The following is an 18,813-nucleotide window of genomic DNA, read 5'->3' on the forward strand; positions in this document are numbered from 1 at the left end:
GGCTTTCTAGGGTGCTAGAGGAGGAGGGGCAGGGAAGGGGCAGACACGAAGGAGGCCCACCTCCCTCCCCGCCCGCCCCTGGGTCTCCCCTCCACCAACTCCTAGGAAGGAAATCAGGAGGCCACTGCAGATAGGTTTGGGTCATTTCCACATGCTTTATTCCAGCAATCAAAATAATTAAAAACATCTCAAATTATTATACACATACAAAATAGGTACAGAGTCTCTTGCTTCCTCCCACCCCTAGGGGGAAAAACTGCTTTGTGCTTTGGGAAATTGTGCTCTGAAACCCAGTGAGAGAGGATGCAGGACAGACTGAGACAGAGGCCATGAGAATGGGATGCAGCTCAAGAGGGGGAGAGGGTTTCAGAGGAGGGAAAGGTGGGGAGAGAGAGGCAAGCGGCCTGAGGAGGTGAGAGGCGCCCAGAGGGATGAAGAGGGCGGAGAGTGAGTGACGCTGAGGCCGCACTCTCTCCCACATTAAATAGCACCTTTAGAAAATTCACATGAGTCCCCATCCACAAGGAAAAAAAAAAAAACAAAGAATAATAAAAGACTTTGAACAAAAAGGAACATTTGCTGGCCTGAGGGGGGGGTGTGTTTCCACTTCCATAGCACCAGTGATTCCCTCCCCACCCCACCCCATCACAGAGATGTAGCACCTTTGATATAAAATGAGGACCCCCTTCCACCCTGCGCCCATCCCGCCCCCACGCAGTTGCCTCGGTGACAAAGACAAGAACGAGGTAGTCTTTCAGCAATACAATTACACAAGGAACAGAGCAGTCTCTCCCACCCAGCCAGGTTGCACGGGCGGGGGGAATGTCACGTTTCCCAAATCCGATGTTTCTGCTCTGTCTTGGCCCCTCCTGACTTTCCTCCAAACCCGGTGTTGAAAGGCCAGTGGTCCCCCTGGCGTGCTCCCCTCAAAAAACAAAGAGGGAATGTTGCCGGGGCCACAGGGTTGTCAGATGGTAAAGCTTCTTTGGCAGTCTGAGGACTCCAGGTCCCCCAGGGTTTGGGGGTTCTGGGTGAAGGGAGTGGGCTGGGAGTGTGGGGGCCACTTGGGTGTTTCAGCATTGCCTTTGGTTGCTGGGCAGACAATGCTTTGTTTCCTGTGTCTTTTGGGGAGACTTAGATTTGGGGAGCAGTGGTGGGGAGGCCCTAAGAAGGCATGGAGAAAGGAGCAGAAAGGGCAGTGCTGGGGTGTCATAAGCCCAACGGGCAGAAAAGGACTTACCCCCACGTGGGTCTTCAAGCAAGTGGACCAAGCTTCCTTTTTTTAAAAAGTTATTTATTTATTCTTTTTTTTTTTTGGTAAGGTTGAATGCACTTTTGGTTTTTGGTCATGTCCAGTTGGTCAAAGATAAAAACTAAGTTTGAGAGATGAATGCAAAGGAAAAAAATATTTTCCAAAGTCCATGTGAAATTGTCTCCCATTTTTTGGCTTTTTGGGGGTTTCGGTTTGGGTTGTTTGTCTGTTTCCAGAGTCAGGGGCAAGTGGGTTGGGTGGGAGGGAGCCAGGTTGGGGTGGAAGGAGTTTACAGGAAGCAGACAGGGCCAACGTCGAAGCCGAATTCCTGGTCTGGGGCGCCAACGTCCAAGGGGGCCACATCGATGATGGGCAAGCGGGAGGTCTTGGTGGTTTTGTATTCGATCACTGTCTTGCCCCAGGCTCCGGTGTGACTCTGGGGTGAAGGGGAGACAATGGGAGAGGGGTGTCACCACGTGGCAGTGAGGGGCTGGGGGACTGGGCCTGCCGAGAAAGCCAAAGACCAGCACAGGGGCCCCGCTGGACTCACCGTGCAGCCGTCGTAGGTGACGCTGTAGGTGAAGCGGCTGTTGCCCTCGGCCCGGATCTCGATCTCGTTGGAGCCCTGGAGGAGCAGGGCCTTCTTGAGGTTGCCAGTCTGCTGGTCCATGTAGGCCACGCTGTTCTTGCAGTGGTAGGTGATGTTCTGGGAGGCCTCGGTGGACATCAGGCGCAGGAAAGTCAGCTGGATGGCCACATCGGCAGGATCGGAGCCCTGGCCGCCGTACTCGAACTGTGGGGGTGGCAGAGCGAGGAGTGAATGGCTGTGTTTGAGCCCCCAGTCCTGGCCTCCCTCCCTGGACTCCTCTGAGGGCATCCCAGAGAACCCCACTTCCAGAGGTGGCATCCCCTGCCCCCCAGGCATCCTATGTCTGAGCCAGTATCAAGGTCCCCAGTCTTCTGTCTCCCAGCCCATCACACTCAGCAGAGGTCTGGTCCACCCAGGACCTACCCTCAGGCCCTTCTGAGTCCTGGGCTAACCCATCTCTCTTAAGACTGGCTACAAGGTCCTGCTCACGCACCTGGAATCCGCCGGTCATGCTCTCGCCGTACCAGACGTGCCTCTTGTCCTTGGGGTTCTTGCTGATGTACCAGTTCTTCTGGGCCACGCTGGGCTGAGTGGGGTACACACAGGTCTCACCAGTCTCCATGTTGCAGAAGACCTTAATGGCATCCAGGTTGCAGCCTTGGTTGGGGTCAATCCAGTATTCTCCTGGGTGGGGCAAGGTAAGATGGCATCAGGGGATGTATGGGATGACGGCCCCTCAGGGCTCAGCCCCATCACGGCAGGAGCGGGAGGCACAGCTGGGCCGGCCCTCACCGCTCTTCCAGTCAGAGTGGCACATCTTGAGGTCACGGCAGGTGCGGGCGGGGTTCTTGCGGCTGCCTTCAGGGCTCCGGATGTTCTCGATCTGCTGGCTCAGGCTCTTGAGGGTGGTGTCCACCTCGAGGTCACGGTCACGGACCACATTGGCATCATCAGCCCGGTAGTAGCGGCCACCATCGTGAGCCTTCTCTTGAGGTGGCTGGGGCAGGAAGCTTAAGTCGTAGCCGCCGCTGGGAGGACCAGGGGGACCAGGGGGTCCAGGAGGGCCGGGAGGACCCTGTGCAGAGAGGGAGGAGAGCAGTGATTACTGGGGCTCAGTGCTTTCAGGGCTGGGGGGCCATGGGCAGAGGGGGAGGAGAGCGGTGATTACTGGGGCTTGGTGCTTTCAGGGCTGGGGGGCCATGGGCAGAGGGGGAGGAGAGCGGTGATTACTGGGGCTTGGTGCTTTCAGGGCTGGGGGGCCATGGGCAGACAGGGTTGGGGAACTTACAGCAGGACCAGCATCACCAGTGCGACCTCGAGGCCCAGGGGGACCGATGGGGCCTGGGAGACCATTGAGTCCATCTTTGCCAGGAGTACCAGCAGAGCCAGGGGGACCCTGCAGGGAGGAAGCTGGTTGGAGAAAGCCTTCCGGAAAGCAGGGGCCCACCCCAGCTCTGGTAGAGAAGCCCATCTCCCACTTTGTTTAGTTCAGACTCCCCAGCCTTATTACGGCTTATTCCCACGGAACGTTTGTGGGAGGAAGGAGTGGGGAGGGAGAGGCCAAAGGCCGCATAAGGTTGTCCACAGACCCCATTCCTCTCTTTCATCCCCTGCTCCAAACCCTTCTCCAGAGAGATAAAGGACCCAGGAAGAGCAGACAAACAGAAGATGACTCACGCGGGGACCAGCAGGACCAGAGGCTCCGGAAGGACCTTGCTCACCAGGAGAGCCCTGCAGGAGAGACGGGAAGGCAGCTCAGGCCAAGTGTAGGTCAGATGCGGCCAGCAACATCCCACTGCCACCAACTGAGTCATTCTGGAAGTCTAGCCCCAGGGCGTCCATAGGCTGAGACCCCTCCCACGATCCCTCTTTGTGCACTCTTCACCCTCCTAGAAGCTACCTGGAAATGCCCACTGATCTTCAGACCCCAGTCCCCACTAGCGAGGAGAAGGACTGTCCAAAAAGGGAAACTAAGGTAAAGTGTCCTTTCCATCACACAGCAAGGCTTGGGGAGATGATGAAAGAAGACGCAATGTCAGCTAGGGGCTGGGGGGTGGGGGGTGGTGCTGGGCATACTCACGGGAGGGCCAGGGGGACCCTGGAGACCAGAGAAGCCACGGTGACCCTTAATGCCTCTGTCGCCCTGTTCGCCTGTTTCACCCTTGTCACCACGGGGGCCTTGGGGTCCCTAGAAGAGAGATGAGGACAGGCCGTCAGGTGAAAGTTTTGTTAGCACTGAGCAGGGTGCAGTCCCCACCTGGACAAGGGTTCTGAGGATGATGTGAGGGCCAGAGCAGGGCACTTACAGCGGGGCCACGGGCACCAACGGGGCCAATGGGACCAGCAGGACCAGCAGGACCCTAGGGAGAGCAGAGAGAACATTAGATCTCGGTCGGAGGAGCCCGGCTCAGGGCTGGAACAGCCTGAGCTGCAGGTGAGACCTCCCCTTGGTCAAATCCCTTCACATCTGTTCCTACCATATCTATCCCTCCTGACCCCAGGTGAATCTTCAAGCAGATTTAGGCTTTGTGTAAGCTGGGGCGAGCACCTGGGAACAAACCCCCTTCCTTGGGGGAAACAGGCTACGGGATGGGGAGGGGCCTTGAGGCTGAGCTGTGGCTCACATTTTTTTTTTTTTCTAAATAAACATTCCAAACTAAGTTTGGAGCAGAGAAAAGTTTACGGCAGAGCCAAGCAAAGAGAATGGTGGGGGGTTCAGGTTCAAAAAACCCAAACTCCTATGGCTCCATTTTTCCAGGGAGGCCAAGGGCCAGACATCTTGCAAGTCCTCCCCTCTTCCCCTGCCGAGGTGAAGTCAAGTGTCCACCTGCAGATCCCCCGGCAGGTCTGGAGAGCCCCTGGCCTGAGCAGAAGCAGCAAGCCAAGCCCAGCTACTTACAGTCTCACCACGATCACCGCTCTTGCCAGCAGGTCCGACAGGGCCGGGGGCACCGGGAGCGCCAGGAGCACCAGGAGGTCCAGCAGGGCCGGTCTCACCACGGTCACCCTGAGAGGAGAAGGAGGGAAATCCGGTGAGCCCCAGCCGAAGAGGCCCAGTGGGAGCGGCTGTGGGGCTGTGGTCCTGGGTGCAGCCGTCTTACCTTGGGGCCAGGAGAACCATCTCGTCCGGGGGATCCTTCGGCACCAGGTGCTCCCTGCGGGGGGTGGGGAGGTGAACATCAGCCAAGGAAAGGGAGCCTCAGGCCGAGGCCCAAATGGCCACAGTGAGGGCACTGGCATGGGGCTGGCAACCACGCACCTCACGTCCAGACTCGCCAGGGGGTCCAGCCAATCCAGGGGGGCCCATGGGACCAGGGGGGCCACGTTCACCACTTGCTCCAGAAGGACCTTGTTTGCCGGGTTCACCCTGAGGGAGAAGAGAGAGTCAGGCCAGAGATGGGGTGGGAGAGGGTCCTATGGTCCCCCACATTTGTCCTTGCTGACCCTACCACCCCCATCCTGCATCCTCCAAGTCCTGCAGTGGTCCTGCCCCAAGGTGAGAGGGCACTCACAGAGGGGCCAGGAAGACCGGGGAAGCCTCTTTCTCCTCTCTGACCGGGCAGGCCAACCACACCACGTTGTCCAGCAATACCCTGAGGTCCAGGAGTGCCAGGAGCGCCCTGCGGGGAGGGGGGCAGACAGAAGTGAGATGACTCCCAGTGGCCAGGGAAGACGCCCCCCACTCTGGACCCCTCTGGAGGGGGTACTTACAGCAGGTCCGTCAGCGCCAGGGGCTCCTTTCTCACCAGCGGGGCCAGGGGGACCAGGGGGACCGACTTCACCGGGACGCCCAGCGGGGCCAGTCTCACCACGGGGGCCTTTACTGCCTTCTTTGCCAGCAGGGCCAGGAGGGCCAGGGGGTCCAGCATTTCCCTGGACGGGGAGAATTGGGGCTGTCAGAGTCCAGCAGATTCTGGAGCATTCCTGAGGCCTCAGTCAGGCCCACCACACTCTTGACAGCCGGTGTCCCACACCCTCCCAGACCAGTGGAGTCTTCACCATGCACACTTACAGAGGGGCCAGGGGGACCGACTCGGCCAGCAGCACCTGGGAAACCAGTAGCACCCTGGAGAAGAGGACAAAGAAGTGATCAGAGGGAGAACAGCCCCTCGCCTGGCCCAGCTGCCCCACCTCCAAACGCTGCCTGGGGGGAGCTTCAGCGGAGAGGCAGAGTGGGTACTCACAGGGGGACCAGCGCTGCCACGAGCACCTTTGGGTCCAGGAGCACCAACGTTACCCTGGAGGAGAACACAGAGGCATCAAGACTGGGCCGATCCTGGGTCCAGCCTGCTGGCAGCTTGCGCCTAAACAGTGAGATACTCACAATGGGGCCAGGGGGTCCAGCAGGTCCAGCAGGGCCGGGAGGACCAGCATCACCTTTAGCACCAGCATCACCAGGTTCGCCTTTAGCACCAGGTTGGCCATCAGCACCCTGGGGGAGGAGGGAGCGTGGTGAGTGGAAGAGAGGTCTGTGCTCACCCAGGAAGTCAGCCTAGGGGGCCCCGGAACTCCAGGCAGGAAGACGCTTTCAATGGGAGACAAACCACCTCTAAACCCGGCCAACGCCTCTGTCCTCATTCAATCACCCAAGGCCCCAGGTCCTAGTCGGGGATGGAAGATAAACGGGATCTTGGTACTCACAGGGGGGCCAGCGAAGCCAGCAGGGCCGGGGGGACCAGGCTCACCACGGTCACCCTAGAAGAAAAGGAGGCAAATGGAGAAAGGCCCTGATTTGGGGGAAGGCAGGTGGGGATGGACAGGAGGGTGGGGAGGAGGGCCTGAGGAGCACTGCCCAGGGACCAGAGCAAGTGGGAGCTAAGGTGGAGAAGAGACAGAAAGAGGGCTGGGGGCAGTATGGAGAGAAGGGCCAAGTACGGGGCCTTAATCAGGTCTTCTGTACTTACGGGGGCGCCACGAGCTCCAGTGGGACCAGCTGGGCCGCTAGGACCAGTTTCACCCTGAAAGGAAGGGACAAGAAGCTCGGGATCAGGATGCCACGCTGAATACTCCTGCCAGATGACCCCAGCAGAGTCCTCCTCCCTCCTGGTCCCACCACCACTGGTTGCCAGGTTGGAGTGGCAGGAGCTGACTCCCCTGCAGAGCCGTGCCCAGGCTCACAAGGGAAGCTGTGTGTTAGGGAAGAAGGTGAGAAGGGAGCCATCTCACCTTGTCACCAGGGGCACCAGCGGGGCCAGGAGGACCAATGGGACCAGTCAGACCACGGACGCCATCTTTGCCAGGAGCACCATCAGCACCTTTGGGACCAGCATCCCCCTAAAGACACAGGAAAGCATGAGACTTCTGGCATGGGGCAAGGAGGTGACCTTCAGCACCCTGCTTGTGTCTGGGACCCCTCCCCAGCTTATGTTTGCCCTGCCCCACAAGAGCGAAGAACACAAGATCTTTCAGGGGTAAGATGCCTGTATGGGGATTCCAGGGAAAGACCTGGGTTCCATCCCTGGGTCAGAAAGATCCCCTGGAGAAGGAAACAGCAACCCACTCCAATATTCTTGCCTGGGAAATCCCATGGATAGAGGAACCTGGTGAGCTACAGTCTAGGGGTTGGAAAGAGTCAGACACAGCTGAGCAACTAACACTTCAGGTTAAGAAGCTCCCAAATAAGGGATCCCTTTTCTAGGAGGCACCCACTACTGCTTGTCGCCATGGTAACACATGGGACGGGAAGGGCCTGAACTACAGGTAGATGATAGTTAAGAGGCCAGAGAAGGAGGAGGATTAAGAAGAGGAAAACACCCCAGGGAGCAGAAAGAAAGATGCTGAGGGATTCAAAGCAGAGAGAGATGGGAACTACACACGGCTCAAGGGAGGGGGAGTTCAACTTACTCTGTCACCCTTAGGGCCTGGAAGACCAGCTGCACCTCGTTCACCAGGCATTCCTTGAAGGCCAGGGGCACCCTGGCTACCGGGGGCTCCAGGAGCACCAGCATCACCCTATGTGACAACGGGGAAGACTGGAGTGAGACTTGGGATCTCAGAACTAGGTCTAGGTCACAACTCTGAGCCTCCTCTTAATTCCTCCCAGGCTTGGTCCTGAGGCCAAAGACAGGCACTAGCTAAGAGAAAGGGCTCACAGCCCAGAACTTCAGGCTGCACACGGACCCTACCCTGGTCTTATCCCTCCAACCCTCCCCAGCATCGAGCCGGCTCTGGTCCCAGCCAGGCGGCCCCCACCACGGGAAGGGTGAGACCTGGTCCCCGTGCTGCCCTTACCTTAGCACCATCGTTGCCAGGAGCACCATTGGCCCCACGGGGACCTGCAGGACCGGGAGGTCCTTGCACACCACGCTCACCGGGGAAACCTCTCTCGCCCTGGAAGGGAAGGACAAGGGTGTGTGGTGGTGGCTCCAGAAACAGGCCCAAGTGCAGGGCATCTCCGTGATGTGGGAAGAGGCTCTACTTACTCTTGCTCCAGAGGGGCCGGGGGCACCAAGGTCTCCAGGAACACCCTGAGGGGGACGGAGGGAGAGACAGTGAGCAAAACCCACCTTGGCCCTCCCCACTAGAAAACATTCTCGCCCGCCTGGGAGCTAGCCCTTAGGGTCTGTGATTAGAGACCAACCCCTTCTGAGCACTGAACTGGGGTTATCCGTCCTCAGGATGTGTCACCTTCCCTGACCTTGAGGTTGAGGGAAAGCCAGAGTATTCCAGCAGCTCTAGAAAGAAGTCATCCAGACCCACAGCCAGGCAGCTCCTTGCAGATCCTAGCATTCAGGGGTGTAGCTCTGTGCTCCCCTCTGAGCGGCACCCTTCATGATGGGAAGCCCTTCCTCAAGTCTAACCTTGATCCCTCTAGCCAATGGCTGTGTGCTTAGCTAGGAGGACTGGACTGTCTGTATTTCCTGCACTCCCCATCTCTTCAGCCAGCTGGTATACCTTACCTGTTCACCAGGTTTGCCTGCTTCACCAGGAGGACCAGCAGGGCCAGGGAGACCCTGTAGGTGGGAAATAGGGGAGGGAAGAATGGGCTTAGAATCTGGAAGAAGTGCTCCTCACACCCCTCTCCCAATACCCGGACCGCGTGAGACCTCACCTGGAATCCGGGGGAGCCAGCAGGGCCTTGTTCACCTCTCTCACCAGCGGGGCCCTGCATGGAGGGGATGCTGTGGTCATGGGAAGGCCCAGGAGAAGGGTGCAGGGGGCTGTCTCCCCTTTCCTGCCCCACAGAACCCCCTCCCTAGGCCTCCCTGTCAGGGACACTCACAGCAGGTCCTGGGGGTCCCTGGGCTCCAGCTTCTCCATCTTTGCCAGCGGGACCCTGGGGAGAGAGTAGAAAAGGGGTTAGGGCGGTGAGGTGGGTGGGCAGCTGAGGAAGGCAGCACGGGTAAGGGGCCTGGAGCTGGGGGTCCTGATGCCCGAGGGATGGGCTGGAGGCTCTGTATCCCTTCTGCAGGATATAGGGATGGGACACGCGCAGGAAAGGGACAGGGACCCAAAGGAGATACTTACAACAGCGCCAGGGGGTCCGGGAACACCTCGTTCTCCAGCTTTGCCAGGCTCTCCCTGGGGAAAGACAGGTAGGGTTGAGGGAGTTGAATGGGCAACCAGGCCTCCTGGGTCCCTCCTGTTTACTTTGAGTGGAATTTTTAAGGAGCTTTTTCCTCTATCAGCTCTGGCCCCTGAGGAAGGCCTCTGCTGGCTTTGACTGCTCCATCTTTTGGCCTCTCCCTGAGCCCTCTCCTCCCAGACGACCTGCCCCTTAGGCTCCTCTCTCACCCTCTTCCCTTTCTTCTCTCCATTGTATACCTTTGGAGACCTGAGCTGCAAAGGGCTTTCATTCCTCTGAAATCTCCTTTTGAGCCTCAAAGAACTCACCAAGATTTGGGGATGACTATCATGTAAAAGGCCCATCCTATCCCCAAGTGTATGTGGGATAGTGGGAGGTGGGGTAGGCAACAATACGTATTTCCAGGGATAGAGCAATGGTAGTGAAGCCAAGGAGAGGTCTCCCATTTCATGGACTAGGGAAACTGAGGCCCAGAGGGGGGCAGTAAGTGACCCGAGGCCACATAGCAAGTCAGTGACAGGGCTGGACCCAGACCCTGGACTCTTCCCCCCACGCCCACGCTCGCCCCAAGTGTGTATGTCCTTGTAGCCCACCTCCCTGAATACTTACAGCAGCACCTTTAGGTCCAGGGAAACCCATCACGCCAGCCTGACCACGGGCACCGGGAGGGCCTGGGGGTCCAGGGCGGCCATCTTGACCAGCAGGACCCTGGGGATGGAAGGTACGTGAGCATAGGTGAAGACAGAGGGTGAGAGGCCAGGAGGCTGGCAGGGGCCTGGAGGAGCGGTACTTACAGGGGGGCCAGTTTTGCCATCAGGACCAGGGCTGCCAGGGCTTCCAGTCAGACCCTACGGGGGAGGCAGAGAGGTGTGAGCGGAGTGGAGGATACAGGTGGTGGGAGAGGGGGAGGAGGAAGGTGTAGGCTGGGTGGAGGACATTCCAGAAGGCAGATCTGTGGTCCTGCTCCAGAGCCCACATAGGATGGGCAGGGTCCTGGGCCAAGCTGGGCAGAGCGCTGGAGTCTCACCTTGGCACCAGGCAGACCAGCTTCACCGGGGCGACCAGCTTCACCAGGAGAACCTTTGGGGCCAGCAGGGCCAGGAGAACCGCGTTCACCAGCAGGACCCTGGTTGGGGAAGCCACAGCAACAATTAGGGCCTCAAGTCTGGGCTGGCATCTTCCTCCTCCTGGGCCATGGGGGTGGGTGCCGTGAGGGGCACTGGTGGTGGTGGGAAGGTCAAGCTGAGCTGAGTGTGACGAGGTCGGCAGCCCCAGTGTGGGCACTAATGAACTGCACGGTGGGGGTGGGAGGGGGCTGACTACATCCGGGAAAGGAAGGTGATGTCCAGGGAGTGGCAGGGTCAGCCTTCCAGTCATGATGAGAGGTTACCTTGGGACCAGCAACACCATCGGCACCAGGGAAACCACGGCTACCAGGTCCACCCTGTGGGAGGAGAGGAGGTCAGTGAGCTCAGATACGTGGGCACCGGGTCAGCATGGGGGTAAAGAAGGGGGTACTTACACGCTCGCCAGGGGGTCCAGGCAGGCCGGCAGGTCCGGGTTCACCTCGGGCTCCTCGCTTTCCTTCTTCCCCAGCGGGGCCAGGGGGGCCTTGAATACCAGTGGGACCCTGGCGAGGGCAGAGAGAAGGGGGCAGCCTGCAGTGAGGGGTTGTCCTGGTGCCAGTTCCAGAGTTGGCTTGAGGCTGGGTCTCCAGCACCTGGGGTTCCCTCTCCTCCCTGGACCACCCCCCAGGGGCTTCCGGGGTAGATGGACTGAGCTGCAAAAGGACTTACAGGTTCTCCCTTGGCGCCAGTGTCTCCTTTGCTTCCAGGAGCACCAGGTTCACCCTGAGTAAGCGGGAGAAGCAGATGAGTGGAGAATGGGTACAGTGCTCAGCTGGCCTGGCCCATCATGCTTCCCAGACAAGGGCCTCAGATCCAACGTAGGAGGTGGGACAGAAGAGAGACAGTGGTACTTACGCTGTTACCCTTGGGACCAGGGGGGCCGCTGGGGCCCTGGGGTCCAGAGGGGCCTCGGGCACCAGGGAAGCCAGGAGCACCAGCAATACCAGGAGCGCCCTGAGGGAGGCAGAACAAGTTGAGCCCAGGAGTGTAGGGCACAGGGCGGGTGGAAGGTGGGTACCAGGGGTGGCTCTGAACCCTGCAGGATACTTACATTGGCACCTTTAGCACCAGGCTGTCCATCAGCACCAGGATTGCCCTGTGACACAGAGGGAGGTGGGTGAGTGAAAGGCAAGGACTCTAAGTTAGGGAGGAGCCTGGGAGCACTGAGAAAGTGATACTTACAGCAGGGCCAGCAGCACCAGCAGGGCCAGGGGGGCCAGGCTCACCACGTACACCCTGGGGACCTTCAGAACCTCGGGGTCCTTGGGGACCAGCTTCACCCTGGATTGGAAGAAAGGATATGCCAGAAGTCACCCTGGGACCCCAACCTCACCTCCAGATGGCAAGGGGTGAAGGGCCAGGGCAGGAGACCAAGAGTCATGACTCTAAGATCAGAGAAGAGACCCCCCCAAGACAAAGATGCTGGGGACTAGGCTTCGCTCTTGATTCTGAGTCCTTCAGGTTTCGGGAGCAAAGAGATGCCCACCCCTTGGCCCATGGGAGCTCTGCTCGTTGGAGGGCAGGGGTCTCACCTTAGCACCCACAGCACCAGGGAAACCAGGAGGACCAGCGGGGCCAGTGGGACCCTGTGAATAAAAGGGCAATGTTAGCAAGAAGGAAGATGGCAGCTGCAAGTCACACCCTGGGACAGAAGAGGTCCTGGGGTCGAGACCTGGCCCTGAAGTCAGCCACAAGAGCTGACGCTGAGACGCCTCCCCAGTCCCAGGCACTGAGGTCTAGAGGCTGTACTCACAGGGGGACCAGCAGCACCAGTAGCACCATCATTTCCTCGAGCACCCTGCAGAAGAGCGGGAGAAATCCCGGTTACATTCTCTGAGCACTGGCCAGTCCCTTTAGCTCCTAAGGAACGCTTTCCAGAGCTCTGGGTTCCCCAAAGGGCCAGGAGCACTTACAGCAGGGCCAGGGGCTCCAGGGCGACCTCTCTCACCAGGCAGACCACGGGGGCCCTGATAACAAAACCAAGAGAAGCCAAGTGAGATGGGAGACACCCCCTTCTCCCCAAGCCCCCATCTTGCTCCTACACCCTGCTCCCTCTCTTCCTTCTAGAACTGGACACACTCACCATCTGACCAGGAGCTCCATTTTCACCAGGGCTACCAGGCTCACCCTACAGAGCAGAGAATGGTGTGAGGAATCTGTTCTTGGTGGGACTGTGGAGGAGGTGAAGGACCATGACCACCACACAGCATCTTACCTTGGGGCCAGCAGGACCAGCATCTCCCTTGGCACCATCCAAACCACTGAAACCCTAAGATAGGAGGGAGGGCCAAGTGAGACCCTGTGGAGACCGTGGACCACCTTGACACCCGCCCAGCCCAGAGAAGGAGCCTCAGAAGGTCATCACATCTATCCCCCTGTGTTTGAGCTAGATGAAACCCCAACTGACCCAAGATCTCCCTCCTTCCCTTTATTGGGATTTCTTTCCCAACGAAGGGAAGTTCTCTTGGACATTTACTCTCTGTCCCTTGGAACTTCTTATGGAGCTACCACCCACCATGACACATGCCAGGATCCTTTGGGGAAAGGACTAGAATATGACACTGGGACTTTGGGAACTTAGATGATACAAAGGAGACTCACTCTGTGTCCCTTCATTCCAGGGAGGCCAGCTGTTCCAGGCAATCCCCGAGCACCCTAGAGAGAAAAGAGAGAGACAAAGGCACGGCCGTTAGAAGACTCCGCTGTGGACACAGCTCCCAAATGAAGCCCCAGTGCAGCAAAGCCTGGAGGCAGCCACACCATCCTGCTCACCTGAGGTCCAGGAGGCCCGCGCTCACCAGGGCGACCAGGCTTTCCAGCTTCACCCTGAGAGAAAAAGAAAAGGCCATCATGCCCAGGCCCCCAGAGTTGGAAAAGTATGGAAGGCTTGGGTCTTCTTGGGATTGCTGAGGGTCAGGCTTCGGGACCCAAAATCTTATCTCAGTTTAAATGTACTGTGAAACACTCGCTTGGTGAACTGTGCCTCCTTCCAAAGAGGCCTCTTTCTGTCACCAGCATCTTAATCTCACCACATGGAGTGAAAACCTGAGGTTACACCTAGGGAAGCAATTCACATCAAGGATAGAGTTGGGGACTGCTTAAGGTGACTGAGGGGAGGGGAGGGACAGCCATATCTGGTAGGAAGATGGGGAAACATCCCAGGAAGCTCCCTATTCAAGGGCAGTCCCATATGTCAGGGAGAACAAGTCCTTCTTTCTCTGGGTGTCACTCCCAAAGGTGGTGGAGGCACTAGGGTAGAGATTACAGGAGCCTACCCATGGAGAGGTGGTGGGGGTCAGATGGTATCTCCTCACTAGGGCTACTTACATCATCTCCGTTCTTGCCAGGGGGGCCAGGGGGACCACGGGGACCCATGGGACCCTAGAGGTGACAGGAAGAGAAGATGTTAGAATGACCAGGATAAGGAAGGGGAATGACCAGAAAAGAAGGGGAAGGCTAGGATTGGAAGAAGGAGGTAAGAAAGACCCCAGATGGTGGTCCTTCAATAGGAGAATCCATATATTTGTAGAGGGGGTGTATATTTGCATAAAGAATACAAATCAGGGGCCACTTACTGAGGCTCCGGGCTCGCCAGGCTCACCAGGGGGGCCTTGGAAACCTTGGGGACCCTAGAGGCCAAGGAGAGAGGGGTAGGGTTAGAAGGGCAGGTCCTTGACAACATGTCCCCCATCTCACTAAGAGATCTCTGAGTACTTTTCTTGCCCTCATGCCAATCCTCCCTCTAAAGCCCAAAGCCCAAAGGGGTGTAGACATCCTGGATACTCACAGGTGCGCCAGGGGGGCCAGGGAGACCACGAGGACCAGAAGGACCCTATGGAAGGAAAAGAAAGAAAGGCCATAGTGAAGCCTTGGTCGTAAAGCTTATCTCCCATGGTTCCTGTTCAGACCACCCAGCTGCCTCATGTTCTCTCTGGATTCTGAGGTCCCAAAGGTCATCTTGACCTCCCAAGTTATCTATGCCACCCTATGTGCCTTCACTGGCCCGTCTGCTCTTTTTCTGTCCTCTACATCGTCTGCTGATGACTCACCATGGGACCAGGCACGGAAATTCCTGTTGATTTCTCATCATAGCCATAAGACAACTGGGGAGCAAAGTTCTAGAAGAGAGAGTGCATGAGAAAACAGGGTCAGGGCAGTGAGTTGAAAGGCAGAAGATATCACCAGTAATGGGACCCAATGATATCACATTCTGTATGCAGGACAACAACACGACCTGTGGCATAGTCTTGCCCAAAACGCATCACTGGAATCTAATCAGGAAGACACATCCAACAAACCCAATTTAAGAGACAGTCTACAAAACAACTGGCTTTTGCAAAACAGTTCAGTGTCATGAAAGACAAGGAAAGTCTGAGGAACGTTCCAGGTGAAAGGAAACTAGAGAGACATGATAATTAAATGCAATTCATAACCCTGGATTGGATCTTGAATGGGGGGGGGATGGTGTAAAGCATATTACGGAGGACATTGAAGTTTGAATATGGATTGCATATTATATAATATTATCACATCAACACCAAATTTCTGCAATGTAATCATTATGTAATGCTCATGTAAGAGAATGTTCTAGCTCTCAGAAAATACACACTAAAGTATTTGAGAGCAAAGGGACACAATACCAGCAAATTACTCTCAGAGAGTTCAGAGAAAAATCCCCGATAATTTTATGTATACATAGAGACTGATAAAGCAAATGTGACAGACAAATTGTGAACGATATATGAAAGATCTTTGCATTATTCTTTCAACTCTTCTTCCCTTTTTCCCCTATAAGTTTGAAATTATTTCACAATATAAAGTATGCCATCTGCCAAAACAAAACCCAGCAAACGAAAACACCGTCGGGGGTTGGGGGGCAGGGGGGCAGGGCTGGCTCCTAAGGCCTCCCACAGAAGCCTCGACTCTCCACTTACTCCTCCGAGGCCAGGGGGTCCGGGAGGTCCGGGGGGTCCAGGGGGTCCGGGAAGTCCAGGTTGTCCAGGGATGCCATCTCGGCCAGGGGGGCCGGCGGGTCCCTGCAGCGGGAGAGGGCAGGCCTGGTGAGCGCTGGCCGGGAGCCACGCCCACTTCCCTCCCCCGACAGCCGCGAGAGGGCGCCACTTACCCTTGGGCCTCGGGGGCCAGTGTCTCCTTTGGGTCCCTATGGGGTTGCAGGAGAAGAAACAAAAGGAACGGGGTTAGAGAAGAATCGTGAAGAGTCCTGGGGGGCGGGGTGTGGCGAGAGTCGACGGCAAAGGGGCAGAGGATTACCTCGACTCCAGTGGTTTCTTGGTCCGTGGGTGATTCTGGGGGGGTGGGGAGAGACGTGACTTAGAGGCAAGGTTTGCTCCAGGTGCTCCCAGAGACAAGAGGCCTCCCCTGATAGGGGCTAAGGAGCGTCCCCCCTTATACCCCCCAGCCCCCGCCCGGTCCCTGCCCGTCCCGGCCCAGGCCCCGAGCTATATACCCTGGCCTTCGGGGCAGACGGGGCAGCATTCGTCCGTGGGGACTTTGGCGTTAGGACAGTCCTTAAGTTCGTCGCAGATCACGTCATCGCACAGCACGTTGCCGTTGTCGCAGACACAGATCTGGCAGGGCACGGGTTTCCACACGTCTCGGTCATGGTACCTGAGGCCGTTCTGTACGCAGGTGACTGGTGGGACTGGGGCAAGACGGGGAGACGGGGGCTGTCAGCGGCGCGCGAGTCCCCCACCTCGGAGCTCCAGGTACACCAACCCCACCGTCCCTTCCCTTCGGTCTAAGAGGCACATTTAGATTTTCCATTTCCCGCCTTCCCATTTTTTGTCCTTTTGTTTTTCCTTTCCCCAAATCCTTAAAAGCTCATCTGCTCCTCATCAGAGCCAGTGACAGCGCCGAGGCGCCTGGCCAGGGCAGCTATAACTCTTTCCAGTTCTCAGGAATTTAAACAAAGCTTTAGGCCGGGGTCGCTTCCAACTGTAACCTCAGCCCATTGGCGCTGAAGCCAAGTGAAATAAAAGGCCACTGGGTAGGGGTGGGGGTGGGGGTGGAGGATGGAGGAGTAGGAAGAGAGGCGCCCCATCCCGAGGGCAGGCTTCTGGGGCGTGACCCTGGTTGGAGACCTCAGAGGAAAATGGGAGGAGAGATGGGAGGTTCAACCCAGATTCCGCCCCATTCCCGGGGCAGGTGGGATGGAGTGGGCGGGGCTAAGAGGATGGGGTGGGGCTGATTGGCGTGGGATCCCGCCCAGAGACTTGAAATGTACGGTAAAAATAGGGTACGCCCTAACCTCCGGCGCCCAGAAATCTCAGAAGGCCTCGCGCAGGGACAACCCCCGTTTCCCAAAGCCAGCCAGTGCTCTGGGTCACTTAGTCAAAGAACCAGAAAGTCCGCAACAGTAAGTGGTTAGTTAGCCACGCCCACCGCAGATCGTCTACCCAGACGGCCACTAGGTGGCGGGCAACACTAAGCAATTTCCCCAAACTAGCTATTTCTTCTAGAGACAGGGGCTATCCCATCTCCAGCTTTATTTTCCAGATCTAGAGGTGGGGTCCACACCCAGCAACAATCCCAGTCTTCCCGCTCCAGCTCCTGCGCGGGGAAGCGCTGGATAAGGACGCGCACTGGCCAGTGTAGATCAGCAGAGGGCGCAAAGACCCTGCGTGGCCAAGTCCGCGCCAAAGTTTCTCATCATTCAACCCGCCCACTCTCTGCGCCCCCTCCCCCCTCAGTCCAAGACCTCCGCGGCCCCAGGAACACTGCTAGCCCGCAGAGAGGGCACACAGTCTTTCCTGATGAATCATCCCATAGCCTTCCTGATCACTGTTACATCTTGGGCTCCAAATTCCCGACTCGGCGCCTCCATCCCATCTTCGACGTACTTTCCCCCAAACCGGTGCCCAGACCCTATTTCTCCCGCTGTACTTCACAGTGAGCGCTCAGAACTCCTCCTGCGCCAATTCGTGCCGTGCAGCATCCTCCCCGCTCACTCCTGGGGGGCCTTCATCAACACCCCGTCGCAGAGAGGGCACCGAGGAAGAGCCCTCACCATCTTCCTTCCATCCCTGAGCCTCCGGAGCATCCCGAGTCTCAGTTTAAGTCGCAGACCCCCGGGACCGAGCGCAGGGCAGGATAGCAAGCAGCCCTAGACTCCCAAAAGTTTGGGACTTACTGTCTTCTTCTTGGCCTTCTTCTTGGCCCTCCTCTTGGCCGTGCGTCAGGAGGGCGGTGGCCGCTAAGAGGAGCAGGAGCCGGAGGTCCACAAAGCTGAACATGTCTAGACCCTAGACATGTAGACTCTTTGCGGCTGGGGTGGGGGTTAGCGTCCGCTCATGCGTGGCCTCACTCCGCGTGCCTCCTGCTCCGACCCCGAGGAGAAACTCCCGTCTGCTCCGACCACCGGCCCGGGCCCCTTTTATACCATCCTGACGGAGAGCGGGGAGGAACCCTGCCCCAGGGAGAGGGGGAGCCGGCTGCCCGTCCCCCAGCCAATCAGAGTTGCCTGGCCCGGCCCCCAATTTGGGAGTCGGAACCGAGAGGGGGAGGAGGAGGGAAGGAAAGGGAGTCCACCGCACATCTCCCCCCTTCGCAGCTCTGCCTCCCCAGCCCCCCAGTTCAGTCTGGGCCAGAGATGCTGCCGCTGGGGTGCGGCTAGGTCCTCAACATACTGTCGGCTAAATAGTGGGTAGGGGCGCCTCTTCGGCTTTCTTTCTAGGACCCCCCAGTCTCAGGGAGGGGACTGGAATTGTGGAGCTGGTTAGGGAGGCTTTCAAAGACGGAAGGACTCTGGGTGATTGGGAGAGGGTCCTGCCCGCCATGCCTTGTTCACCCTCCTGATATCCAGAGCAAGAGCTCAGGGATGGGGATGGAGAGGCAGCTGGGGACCACTTTAAAGCGGGAGGACCAGAGAATTTAAAAAGATGCGCCTGTTTAGGGGTGTCTTCTGGTGTGGCTGGGGTATGGAATGTAGGAATATTTGGGGAACAACATAGATTCATTTATAGACGTTAAGAATCAGATCCTTAGGGTGGGTTTTTGTTTTGAGGATGTCAATTCTGCCATGCCTGAGGCTCCAGGATAGATTCAAATACTCTCCCCTAAACCCTAGCAGGATTGAAAGAGATGGGGTGAGGGGGGCTGCTGAGGCACTGAGTGAAAAATTTGAGTATGCGGTCTCTCCAGAAGGACGCTTTAGTGTTGAGTGATGGGGCATCAGGGTGGTGGTGGGAAATTGCTAGGATTTTTTCACCCCAGGAGCAGTAAGTTTGCACGGAAGGGCCGTGGTCACTCGTGACTTAGAAAAGGGTCTTGTGTTAGAGTCTGTTGCGGCCATGGCCATGGC

At 57.7% G+C, this 18,813-nt stretch overlaps 1 protein-coding gene across 9 annotated transcripts; it reads right to left on the reverse strand.

Annotated features, from left to right (window-relative positions):
- Positions 1–135: 135 nt before the first annotated feature.
- COL1A1 (collagen type I alpha 1 chain) lies at positions 136–17,873 on the reverse strand. 9 transcript variants are annotated; one of them, XM_043471158.1, is made up of 51 exons: positions 17,644–17,873; positions 15,961–16,155; positions 15,765–15,799; positions 15,619–15,654; positions 15,428–15,529; positions 14,543–14,611; positions 14,281–14,325; positions 14,069–14,122; positions 13,821–13,874; positions 13,266–13,319; positions 13,095–13,148; positions 12,709–12,762; positions 12,577–12,621; positions 12,407–12,460; positions 12,247–12,291; positions 12,026–12,079; positions 11,676–11,774; positions 11,545–11,589; positions 11,349–11,447; positions 11,163–11,216; positions 10,889–10,996; positions 10,757–10,810; positions 10,394–10,492; positions 10,161–10,214; positions 9,976–10,074; positions 9,309–9,362; positions 9,064–9,117; positions 8,893–8,946; positions 8,741–8,794; positions 8,264–8,308; positions 8,073–8,171; positions 7,686–7,793; positions 7,008–7,115; positions 6,746–6,799; positions 6,483–6,536; positions 6,166–6,273; positions 6,026–6,079; positions 5,854–5,907; positions 5,553–5,714; positions 5,354–5,461; positions 5,101–5,208; positions 4,943–4,996; positions 4,741–4,848; positions 4,148–4,201; positions 3,922–4,029; positions 3,519–3,572; positions 3,130–3,237; positions 2,634–2,916; positions 2,335–2,525; positions 1,803–2,045; positions 136–1,688 (listed from the first exon to the last, which is right to left on the reverse strand). In XM_043471158.1, the coding sequence occupies exons 1-51, from the start codon at positions 17,744–17,746 to the stop codon at positions 1,542–1,544; spliced, it is 4,392 nt and encodes a 1,463-aa protein (XP_043327093.1). In that variant the 5' UTR covers positions 17,747–17,873; the 3' UTR covers positions 136–1,541. The 9 variants fall into 9 exon arrangements, with proteins under 9 accessions (XP_043327093.1, XP_043327102.1, XP_043327112.1 ...); XM_043471167.1 differs by lacking the exons at positions 11,676–11,774; positions 12,026–12,079; XM_043471177.1 differs by lacking the exons at positions 6,026–6,079; positions 6,166–6,273.
- Positions 17,874–18,813: the final 940 nt, after the last annotated feature.

The sequence above is a fragment of the Cervus canadensis genome, chromosome 1 (assembly GCF_019320065.1).
Source record: "Cervus canadensis isolate Bull #8, Minnesota chromosome 1, ASM1932006v1, whole genome shotgun sequence".
Classification (NCBI taxonomy): Eukaryota; Metazoa; Chordata; class Mammalia; order Artiodactyla; family Cervidae; genus Cervus; species Cervus canadensis.